At 32.6% G+C, this 13094-nt stretch overlaps 1 protein-coding gene across 1 annotated transcript in view; it reads right to left on the bottom strand.

Moving 5' to 3' along the window:
- Positions 1-1471: 1471 nt before the first annotated feature.
- LOC133173603 (kinesin-like protein KIF28P) overlaps positions 1472-13094 on the bottom strand; it is a 35644-nt gene continuing 24021 nt past the window's right edge. Inside the window, exons 19-23 of the mRNA XM_061308584.1 lie at positions 7795-7838; positions 7654-7698; positions 6840-6957; positions 2466-2573; positions 1472-2208 (exon numbers count right to left, since the gene is read on the bottom strand). Coding sequence (XP_061164568.1) covers positions 2051-2208; positions 2466-2573; positions 6840-6957; positions 7654-7698; positions 7795-7838 — 473 coding nt within the window. The 3' untranslated portion in view covers positions 1472-2050. The remainder of the gene's footprint in view (positions 2209-2465; positions 2574-6839; positions 6958-7653; positions 7699-7794; positions 7839-13094) is intronic.

Below are 13094 nucleotides of genomic sequence, written 5' to 3'. Positions count from 1 at the left end.
TTTATAATCTAAAAGCAGCTTTCATTCCATCCTCACAATGTCAAGGTTTTGTGATTTCGGATCATCCTCACAATGTCAAGGTCAGGCCCGTAGGAAGCAAATTCAGTTTGAAGGGGGGGGGGGGGGCAGCCATACATTTTCAGTTGACAGTTGAGGGGGCACTATCCAAAAATTTCCTGACAAGCAAAAGAAAAAAAAAGGTCATCAGACTTTTTTTTTTTGAGGGGGCACAAGCATATAGTTTCAAAGTTTACTATAGTAACTATATATCGGCAAAATTTGGGGGGGGGGGGGGGACGGCCCCCCGGTTCCTACGGCCATGAAGGTTTTGTGATTTCGGAACTCCACACAGTGGAGTTACGAAATCATAAATCCTTGACATTGTGAGGATGCTTTCATTCAACCAGCACGCAAATGCACTTTAAACATGCACCAGTATAGTTACTTAACAACACAAGATTACGTGAAACGTGTAAATTCATGAAGTTTATTCGAAAATTTGACACTGGTCTTATTTACAATAAATACACTGTAACTGTATTGTCAAATTTGTACCAATGAATTTATTTTCAAAAACGCCCAGTGACCGTTAAAGACCAAAAAGCCGCCTCTTATTTTAATATCATACCTTAATTACAATACATGTATGTAGATTCCTTGGCGGGCGACCATTTCATTTGTCCTTAGTTAATATCTTAGTTTATCTAATCTTGTTTTATTGATAGGAACATTTTCATGGGTAATGCGAGGTCCACACTAACCCAATTTTGAGGGAAAGGGGGATGGAGAGCAAACGCATGAAACAAAGAGGACCATGGGTCACAATGCTCACCTTATTCACTATGGCCGTTCTGTTCTTTATCAGCAGATTTTCCCCAAATATTCCTACGTAATTAAGATCACATATTGTGGCCCTAATCTAACCCCACGGCTCATGATTTGAATCAAACTGAATCTAAGTTACCTGAGGATGCTTCTGTATTAATATGACTTAAATTATGGCTTTGCTATTCCTGAGAATAAGATTTTTAAAGGTATTTCCTATATATTCCCATGAATAACTTTATTTCCTGTTGTGGCCCCACCCTACCCCTGGAGGTCATGATATGAACAAACTTGAATCTACACTACCTGAGGATGCTTCTAAACTAATAGGACTAACCATGGCTTTGCTGTTCTTGAGCAGATTTTAAAAGATATTGATTTCCTATGCATACCTTTCATCCCCTGTTGTGGAAGTTTGGTTGAAATTGGCCCAGTAATTCTTGAAAAGAAATCGAAAATGTGAAAAGATTTCAAACAATAGACAGACACCAGACACATTTTGAACAGAAAAGCTCACTGGAGCCTTTGACTCAAGTGAGCTTAAAATACTCTCATCTAGATCTGATTCTCTACATGAATTAAGAGTTAAAACATGAAGTGTATGGTGATTATATATACATATATTTAAAATGTGCAACACATTAGATTTGTTTTACAATGATATTTATTTGTGTAGATGTTATACTCATGTTCAATTAACTGTACATTAACATGATTAATACATTTTATATGCAACACATAATAAAGGCAAGACTAGTTCTGGACATGCATGTAATGTACACTATACAGTGCAAATAACACCCTGTGATTTGTGAAGCAAAAAATTCTCAAAAGCACTTAAGGCAGATTTACAAAATAATTCATCAAAATACTGACAGTGTATATATAATATTATGCCCTAAAATTTGATTGAATCTTCAAAAAGCCATTTTTATTTGATTGCCAGTTCATTTACAGAAGAATGCTATATATTTTTTTTATAGAAGTACATGTAGCTACTTATTACTGTAATCACATAAAAATAAATCAATGAACACTAGTGTATTATTTTGATTCTGACCATCTGTGTAATACTGCAAGGTTATACAGAGCCATTTAGCTCTGATATCACTGGGATCAGAGTTCACATTGAATAACAAATAAGTCATTTTATGACCTCTTCTTTAGAAGCATCATGCTTGGGATGATCTGCGTTTTTAATGGTGACTTTTTGTCATGTGACCTGTCATCTCTTTGCCTTCCTCAGAGTGTTTGTAACACTGTCTTTTAGAGAGGTGACACATCCAGAAAGCTTGTTTTCTATTTCCTGTAGCTTCTGTTCCTGTTTACCAAGTGCTTGTTTTATGTTACCATTGTCTGAGGAACCATGCTGAGAAACTTTAGCTGTAATTTTGATTTAAAATATATTTAATTCATTATACATGATGAATAGGATGGACAGCAGGCAAAAATGCCTATATTAATTGTTCTCTCCATAGGTTGTTGTAATCGGCAAGCTATAATTTTAAATGAGACGTACACCAATTTAAGCCATTCATGTAGATATAAAAATTATTCATAAACAAATATTTCTTTGCTTTAAAAAGAATAGATTCCCCAAATTCACAGTAAATTAGAAGTTGAGCTATGTAGATCTTTACCATACTCCTTGATCTCTGACAGTTGACCCTGGACAGTTTTGACCTCTCTGAAGAAGAGTCTGAGAGCCTGAGCTAAGTCTGCATCCAAACCAATGTCTCCTGTACTGGCTATTAAAAAATAAAACAAAGTATCATCAACTCTTACTTCTATAGGAAATGTTTACTTCTAAATTGAAGATTACATTGATAAAATTGTGTATCAATTTTAATTTCATTTGAGTCACTAAGGAAAATTGTCATCAGGTTGTCCATCTCCTGGGTTCTTGCAGAGGAAATCCCTAAAAAGTCTCTGAATTACCCAAATCATTTGATTTCTTATCTTAGTTAAGAGTAGTACAATGTATTTTTTCCCTTTTTTTAACCATATTTTCCTTAAACAATTTTAGTACTCAAACAGTACCCAGACTTCAATGAGAATTGTTGCACAAGAGTACTTAAATCTCCAAGTTAAGGCCTATAATAAATAGAAGTGATAAAAGTGTCACTGTTTTTTGGAGGGATGGACTTTTGTTAACAGAATGTGTGATTAGTGTTCCTCAAACCAAAGGCTTCTGATATAGAGTGCAGTGTAATTAAAACACTCTCAGTCATCAAAATGTACATTCAGAGTAAAATGAGAGAAGATTTGAAAAGTACATGATGACTTCTTGTGGTGTTTCATACTTTTTGCTCACCTGAGAAATCCTACTACATGTACTTATACATGTACATTTTGGGAAATCTCTTGGTTAAATATATGTTTATAAACTTTTCTTTTAATCAACAAATATCAATATAAATTTCAATTTTGAAATATCATTTTCACTTCCCCATATGTACAGTGTAATCACATATACATGTACATAGTTTTAACCTTTTTCTTGTTACATGTAATATACAGTAAAACCTCATTATCTCAAACTCAGTGGGGTCAAGAAAAAACTTTGAGATATCCGACGATTCGAGATATCCAGGGTAAAATACTTAAGAATAAGCTGTTGGGACTTCAAGATCACTTCGACATATCCATGGTATTTGAGATATCAGTGTTCGAGATACAGAAGTTCAACTGTATTGGACTTTGTTTGAATCAAGTGGTCGTTTTAACCTTCTATGTCTTTTCAATTTTAAAATAATTTGTAGTTTAATTAACATTTTCATAAACCACTGTTCACAGGACTCAAAAGTTTGTATTTTGACATGAGCTGATACATGAAAAGTCACAAAAGCAGTAATATATTAAAGTTAAAAAAAAAAGTTCAACCTTGACCTATATAAACAAGGGCTGTCCATAAAGTTCATAGACAATTGCTATAATTTCTTAATAATGACCACACTGCCAAACCTGTGTGATAAAAATTTAATATAGACCAATAATCTAGTGCAGTAAAACTTTCCTAATCTGGACGTTGTGTACTCTGAAATTTTTGTATAATAAGACGTAAACTTTTAAAAGTATTGTCTTGTTTAAAATGTTGTCTAATCCAGAAAATGACGACAGCCACTTTATTTGTGACACATTAAATTTTTAAGCCTTTGCTTGTTTAATAAAGAAAATAATGTTTATCTGGAATTTATTTCAAAGTTTATAGCACTTCAAGGAAGGCAAAATTAAAAAAAAATATATTAAGTTCAAACAAACAAAACCAAATTATTCTGACTTAGATTTTCATAACAAATATTTTGGTATACAGTGAAGTACATCTAGGACCATTCAGTTTGACAAAAACATCATTGTCCACAAACTTTAAGGACAACCCCTTGTATATTACATGTAATAGTTCTATGTTAATTTGCACTATCAATTATAAATTATTATTTTGCTTTTCCTCATTTTTTCCTTTTTTCTCTCATTCTTTTCTTTTTCTTTAAGGAGGCTGGGGGGTCAACAAATTAACCATCAGATATAACTTTTTTTTTTTTTTAGATATGATATCTTAAGCTGTCAACTATCATTTGGCAAAGAAAAAATTCATACATTTTAGTTTTAAAATTTGATCATTTTTGTATATCTTTATATGGAGCTCTTCTTCTAAAGAAGATCAATATAGTCTAAAAATGGCCACGACCACCCAGCCCTCTTAAAGGGGATGGAGGTATCTCAACGAAAATGTTATATTTATGATAAACGGTAATAAATTGTAATATAAAGTTTACAACACTTAAATTTTTATTATGGATTTGCAGTGCAGTGCAGTGTTGTAGTCCAGTGTATGTTACTCTGAAGTGCTTTCTTCCTTTTAGTTAGAACCATTTTGTAAAAGTTACAGTAAAAAAACAATAGTAGCTAAAAAATTAGATCTGACCACACAGTTCAATATACCTTCTGACACACCTATTGCAAAAAAGTAGAGGGCAAACCATTCATATATAGATATATAGGCTCCAAACAGAGGAGTAGAAGATGTGTAAACTCAAACTTGGATGTGCACAACTTCACATATAGGTTTGGATTTTTTTCTATCATGCAAAATGGTCACTTCTAATGAGATTAAGAACAAATCAAATTTGATGGAAATTTAATAAGTAATATGCACATCCAAGAATGTATGAATTATAGTAGATTGGAAAGTCTGAAAATTTAGCATCACTCCTGACATGTAACTCACCTGCTGGAGGAAAACTGCTTACATCTTTTGAAGCAAATTTTTATCAATTTTAAAACTCAGAAGTTCCAAATTTTATATCTAAAATATTACATTTTAAGGAGGGGTCGTATAGAAAGAGAAAAATTTTAAATCAATTTTCAAATCTTTAGTATAAAATGAACTTGTAAACATATTAAGTAATCAATTTATCAAAATTACATTTTAACAAGAGTCCATGGACGACAACACTCACCTGAGTCACTATCTCCCTGCTGTTATTCATGAGCATTTTCCCCCTATATATTCCTATGTTAAACTTTGATCACATATAATGGCCCCACCCTATTCCCAAAGTCATGAATTGAATCTACACTACCTGAGGATGCTTCTATATAGATATGACTAATCATGGCTTTGCTGTTCTTGAGAAGAAGATTTTTAAAGATTATTCCTATATACTCCTATGTAAAACTTTGAATTGCTCATTGTTGCCATTCCCCACCCTCAGGGGTTGTGATTTGAACAAATTTCAATCTACACTATTATGTAATAAAGCTTTCATACAAGTTTCAAGTTTACTGGCCCAGTATTTATTGAGAAGGTTTTTAAATTTTCACCAATTCTTAATAATCTCCCTTTAAAAGAGGGTGTGGACCTCACTTGAACAAATTTGGATCCCCTTTAAGCAAAGATGCTTTGTGGCAATTTTGAATGAAATTAGCCCAATAGTTTTGGAGGAGAACATGAAAATGTGAAAAGTATACAACAACAAAAACGCCAACAACTGACAAATTTTGATCAGAAAAGCACACTTAAGCTTTTGGCTCAGGTGAGCTAAAAAGGGAAAATAAAAGAGAAATGCCCAGATTTTCTCTACCAAATTTCTCCTTGTCCTTATTTAATGGTTTTAGCTACCACTCAAAATTAAATGTGGTGTATGATACATAATTTTACAATACTCATAATATGTAATTAGATCCATACTTGAAAAGTAAACTTTTTACATGTAGTGCAGCTAGATACTTACACAAGGTTAACAAAACTATGTTGCTTATACTAGCCTTATATGGGTGATGTGTCTTCCTAGGTAATTTTGAATTCTTACTGAGAACTCATTTATAACCAGATTTATTCTTCTGAACTAAAGCACTTACTAGCTTTATAATTATTAGTCAAGTAAACTAAAACTGAGTATCAAGATTTAAACTTGGTGACAAATTAATAAAATATAAAAGGATATTCAATATATTCTTACTGAATAATTATAAAAATTGATATCAAATATAAAATCTTAACAAGTGACAGGTAGACTCTTACTTGTGTAAATTTTTACTGGTCAGGGGTTAAGTACCAACTAGCCCCAACCTGACACTCAAGCAGTCCCAGGGACTGTAAGAATGTGCTTAAGTAGATAATTGACATTTGTTTATTGATAATCTGAGTGATGACTCAATGGCTCCACCATTAACTAAATTAATCCTGCTTACCGAGTTTGCTGGGACTGCTTATAAGCTTTTTTAGTTTATTATTAGTTTTTTTTTAACAATTTATGTTCTCTTTCTGGGACCACTTGGGGACTGCTTGGAGACCACCGAGGGATGTTTGGGGACCACACTGAGACCACTTGGAGACTGTTCCTGGGTTGCTTAGATGCACCAGAGCAGACCCAGAAGGCAGTTCCAGGGACTTCTCTGGGATTGCTCTTCGTCAGGTTGTGTCTGGTTTATACAGTATAACACCTATGGTACCGTAACTAAAGCCTCTGAATTACCCCTGAATTTCTCATTTGTGTACAAGCTTTTCTTACCCTTTCTATTCCGCTTGATGTCAATCTGTTGCTGCTGTTTGTCTAACTTCTTCTTCAGGTTAAAGTTTTCCTTTTTCAGAGTGTCTAGATCTTCATTAAGCCCTTCAATCTCCAGTTCCTGATAAGAAGTCAAGTTTTTATTAAATATTTTCACAAGATACAGACAAACCTCATTATCTCAATCTTGATGGGACCAGGCAAAAAGATTCGAGATATCAAGATTAAAAAAAAAGAAAAAGTGATTGGGACTTCATATCCATGGTATTCAAGATATCAGTGTTTGAGATACTGAAGTTCAACTGTATTTCCTATCATATCACATAACCAGAAGTCTCTGTAGCTCTACCGGTCTGTAATTATAATACAGGAAGAGAAAAGTAGCACCTATAGACTTATACTTTAGTAACTATAGCAATTAACACAGACTAATGTAGTCAAGATCTTTGGCTTAGTCTAATTGTATATCTAGTGTTATTGAAATCTGATGGAAAATATAAGTGGGTATCATTTTGAAAGAGTTTCATAGAATTTTCTATTTTTAGTACCATGACAACATTGTTTGCTGAAATAAAAAATAAAGAGTTATGTATCTTAGCAAAGTTTAATTGTGTACCAAGGTTTATTGAAATCAGAATAAAACTGTTTGAGGAGTAGCACTTTGACAAGTGGTTTACATATAGATGAAAAGCCCAGACCAACACATAGACACTTTACCATTGTATGAGCTCTTGTGGTCTCAAATAACTAGAGCTATGATAAATTCTGTACAGTTTTTTAATTAAAATATTAATTATAGAGAAAATTCCGTATGTACCTTATTTTTCAGTTGTGAAAGAACATCACCATTAATGTCATTAACCTGCAATAAACAGTGAATTTTAAATGCTATCATTACTATTAATTTCTTGCTAAAATAAAACCACTAAAACTGAAGTAAATATTTTATGATATTTACCCCATTGCCATTAAATGTCTGATGAAGCTGATCCTCTTCATTCACTGTAAAAATAAAACACATTATTAAAAACATGCCATGTATTAAGGTATAATATCAGTTTTTACTGACACCTGGTGTTAGGTAATTTAAAATAAAAATGATGGCATAAATGCAGGAAGAAAGCATCCGCATAACCCCAGTATAGGCGAATATAAGATATGATAGCTATACCAGCATTTCACTGGTTGACTTAATTAAATTGAACATTCAATTTCTATTGTTAAAATCATATTGTCCTACAGACCCGGTTTGTGGTGAGGGCTTGTTCCAAAAAAAGTAGTTGTAAGTACTTGATTATGGAAACTGTCCTATACCATATAAACCTTGAATAAATTGACTCATCAAGGTCACGTGTAGCATCTTAACAACATCAGTCCAACAAACAGATAAACACTTTACAAAGGTATTAAAGTTTATAAAACAGGAAAGCTCAATTATGACTATCATTTATCACAGACTGGTTTCAACAGCTGATAATTAAATAAAAATGTCATGTATAATAGTTGTTCAAGAGAACAAAATTCTAAAATACGCACCATCAGTATATAGACTATATGACATGGCCAAGTGTATATATGTATAATGCAAAAAACTTTCTAGCTATACTATTAGACTGAATAGTCATCAAATTACCAATGACAAAGATGAGAGACAGATGGACAAAATTAACAATGTACCAAATTATTCTCCGGAAGAATTGGGTATAACAACGAACTCCATATTTAAATCTTAATAAGGTTTCCTCATTAAGATGCTGGTCAGTATGTTAGATATTGAAAAAAGCATTTTGGCTAAAGTACTACATAATTCAAAAACATTAGATTGAAAAAAAACAAAACAAAACTGAAGCACAGCATGTCACTTTGCCATCTAATGGGTTAGATTTCAGTACAGATGTACATATATCAAAGTCACTTGATGTTTTGTGTGTGTGTTGATCTCCCATCATCATGGTTTCTAATAATCTGCATGAATATAAAATTATTCTGTGTTTGTGATATTATTAACTTCCATGTTTCATAAATCAAAACCAAATGATATAAGGAGGCAATGTTTTTCCTTAAAGTTTGTTTCCTGCAATCTGATGCTTTAATTGTCTATAAGAGATATGTGTGTTTATCTCCAAATACCCTACATTGAAAAACCACACCCAATCTACTTACACATAGCAACCATATACCAAACTGATGTATAAAACCAACAAGAAAGTGTTGCATTAAGTGAATTGCTAACTTAAATAGTCCACATTGAAACCAAAAGAATGATATCCTATTCAATGCATTTATTACTCTGCCTTTTCTAATCTTCCATATTTGCTTTATTGTTAAATTTTATGTCCTCCCAAAAGCAGATACTTTTCAGGCCCGTAGAAAGCAATTTCAGTTTGGGAGGGGCACAGCCATACATTTACAGTTGGGGGGCACTATCAACTACCTAAAATTCCTTGACAAGCGAAAAAAAAAAAAAGGTCATCAGATATTTTTATTGAGGGGGCACAAGCATACAGAAGCTATGTTTTCCATATTATTTTACATATCGACAAAATTAGGGGGGGGGGCACCTCCCACCCCCAACCCCCCGCCTCCCTAAAAACCAGAGACAATGTTAGTGGCACTAGCATGGAACATACACCTTTCTCCTTGGCTCACAGATGTCAACTGTCAATATATCAATAATGTTGTGGGAGGGACCTAAGTTTATCAAAGTTTTAATTTGTATTGGTGAAATAAAACAATGTATTTTTTTCAATTAGCAAGATCTTGGTTCCCTTAATCATTGCTAAGGCTTTGTCACAGGAAATACATTTTATATCAGAAAACCTGGAGAGTCTTACTAACTCCCTAAACAATAAAATTTAAATATGAAATATTATGGTTTCATCATTTTTTATTGTTTTTTTTTAGGTGGTTGAACAAGACCATGAAATTCAGTGATCACTGAACTATAAATTTTACTTAATGATAGAATAGGACAAGGTAGCTGTTTTTGAATTAACATATCAACAAAAATTGTATTTTTTACCAAAAACACAAAATGTGATCACAACAACACTAATGAGAAAATGGCAGTATTCAGGTTTTAATGTAATCTAGATCAGTCTAATTGACCAAATCATTTTGTTCTTCATTTATTTATATACATGTAGTTTGTTTGTAAAAGAACAAAATGAAAGACACAATTTATTTTTTAGAGAAAATGAAAAAGGAACAGTAATCAATCTAAAAACAATCTACAAACAATACAAATCTGTGATCAGGGCATAAAACACGGACCTCTGAAAATTCCAGAGGTGGGATTGGGTGCCTAGGAGAATTAAGCATCCCTGTTGACTAGTCATGCCCACCTTGAACCCTATGTATTGATCAAGTAGACAGAATATTCTGTAGTCGAATTTAGTATTAAATAAATGCCTAACAATAATTATTGGTATGAAATATGTCCGTCAAAATAAGACACAATGGTAGGATATATTTGCTAACGAGATCATTATAACAACCATAGAACTTACGAATTGCTGACTTTAAACAAGGATGTTGAAATCCAAGTAACATTAACTTATATGTCAGTATCTTGTCTTGGTTTAAAAGTTGATTGTACTCAAGCATGCTCTTGAGTATTGAGTAAGATGGGAGACATAAACACATATGCAGGTGATAGTGGGATATTACTACATAAATAAGGAAAGTTGACGATGGAAAAGCTAAAGTTATCTCATTTGTCATACAGTTTAGTTGTTAGTTGACCCTTATCATCTATAGTTAGTATAACATCCATATATGAAACAGATGTGGCAGATTCTGTGGTGTCTTTAATTTCAAGTTACTGGGATATACTGAGTCAACATATAAATGGAAGTAACTATTATTAATTGATAGAATGTTGTTGATTTATCTGAATGTTGAGTTGAAGGATGCAGAAAGTGTTTTCTTCTTCTCATGTAGAAGTTTTTGAATAGATTCTGCTTCATAGGAATATAGCAAAAAAATAGGTCACCTAATAAGGGAGCATAAATAGTGCCCATCTGAATTCCAACAGTTTGATGGAAGGCCAGTACTTGTGTGTAGATTCACAACTATGTGAAAATGAAATGCCAATAAACAATAGCCATATTTTCAAAGTTCAAAGTTTGATTGACTGTTCAGTTTGACAGGTAATATATGGGTCAAAATCTGAATCAAGGAAAAATTTAGAGGGACAAATAAAACAAATGTAGAAGCATATGCATATTGTTTTACATATGGCAAGCCTTTTTTTGTATTCCAGATTTTGTAAGAATTCAAATTCTACTACAAATTATTTGTGAATTTATGCATGTTTGCCTGTGACACTAAAAATAGGGTTGTTTAAGCATGGGTAATTGGTGTCCCACACGGATGTCTACAACTAGTATGGCATCTAAGAATATGTGATGAAAAAGAATCTGGCATATAATGATTTAGTATAGCATGATGCGCAGTAGAAACTTCAGGAACAAATCACTGGTATGCCTGAAATTAAAGTTCCTTTCATATCATTTGCATGTATGATAAATATGCAAGACTGAAGAAATGATGAGGATAGGACCCATAATTGATATATCAAAGTTCAGTATTAATTATAATCTTAACTGACAAAGAACTTCATAGAAATAAGCACGTAAAAAGAATTTGAACTGATAAGAAATTATATAGCATTGAGTCAAAATATCTTATTTAAGCAAAACCTGCAATGATGAGAACAGAATATGTTAAAGATGTTATGGTACCGAAATTCCCAGCTACCATTTAAATAAAACAATTACACGAAGCCATCATGCGCTCACAATACTTACATGGATTACAACAAGCACATCCAACATCTGCAGAAAACAAATCCGTGTTGATTTGAGCCAATTTCTATTGGTTAATTATGAAAAACTAAAATTGAAGATGGATCACCCACAGTGAATTCTAGATTTGGTTATGCATTGATCAGGAAAATTTATTGATTAACAAGCGATAAATGTAAGTTCTTGGACACTGCAACAATCTTTTGCAGAGAAAAAAAAAAATAAAATCTGTTCTTCATGTTGTCAAACTTTTGTTAAGGTATTATATGATGTAAAGGAGACCATAAAAACATCTTTGCAAGAAGAAAAACCTGGCACAGTTAATACCATCTGAAATGATTCAATTCTCTAACACAAACAGTTTCAGTTTCAAAAAGCTTTCTGTGATAAGTGCTTGTGACTTAATGACTTAGAAAGCACTTGCTTTGGTATTAGATCTTTAGTACAGTGTTGAGTATTGCTTGTTATATAACATTTGTATGTCAATTAAATTGTGTTGGTAAGATTGTTGTAGATTGATTTATAAAAGACATACACTGTACTTATTTTGTTCTCTGTCCAAGTATGCCTGTGGATTCTCTGTGTACAGTCTCTGCATACATTTTTTTTGTCAAGTTCTTTACAATCATACTCTCTCTGTCTTTTTCAGTTCCTAAAAACCCTGTGTGAAATCTCCATCTCCACATAGCTTATGTTTTGGCACTTAATATTTTTTGACAAGTTGAAATCTATGTGACCTTTACCAAGTATTTTATGTAATTATTAACATTCTCAATTTCACAAAAGCAGTTACATTTTTCAAATAAAAGAACATTTCATTAGTCTATATTTAAACACTGGTCAACATCTTTCAAGTGTATGCCTTTTGATAAGGCACCTTGATGTTAAACATGCCATCCAAAACATGGTGGAATAAATTCAATACACATCCAGGATAACAATAACTTGATCTGCCTTTCACAGCACATAAAATGTGTCAGATTTTACAATGATAATGTATCATTAAGAAGTGCATTGCAATCAGTTACTTGTTTATACCTTGTCATGTGGGTTTAACTAACAACTAAACTGAATGCATTGGTAAGATTTCATGTTGACTGATACTCTTATGAGATCAAAATCTCAAATTATTTCATTTTCTGTTATTTACAAGAATGTTGTTTTTGCATTAGTCAATACAAACAATGTGACAAGTCTCTCCTAGCTTAAGTCTATATATATCCTGTGACAAGTCTCTCCTAGCTTAGTTCTATAAATACCCTTTGACTTGTCTCTCCTAGCTTAAGTCTATATATATCCTGTGACAAGTCCCTCCTAGCTTAGTTCTATACATACCCTTTGACTTGTCTCTCCTAGCTTAAGTCTATATATATCCTGTGACAAGTCTCTCCTAGCTTAGTTCTATACATACCTTTTGACTTGTTTCTCCAAGCTTAAGTCTATATATATC

Source organism: Saccostrea echinata, unplaced genomic scaffold (genome assembly GCF_033153115.1).
Source record: "Saccostrea echinata isolate AGI-Se365-2 ecotype Australia unplaced genomic scaffold, CSIRO_AGI_Sech_v1 ptg000002l, whole genome shotgun sequence".
Lineage (NCBI taxonomy): Eukaryota > Metazoa > Mollusca > Bivalvia > Ostreida > Ostreidae > Saccostrea > Saccostrea echinata.
Note: the sequence above shows the minus strand (reverse complement) of the source record. Positions and strands in the feature narration are given on the sequence as shown.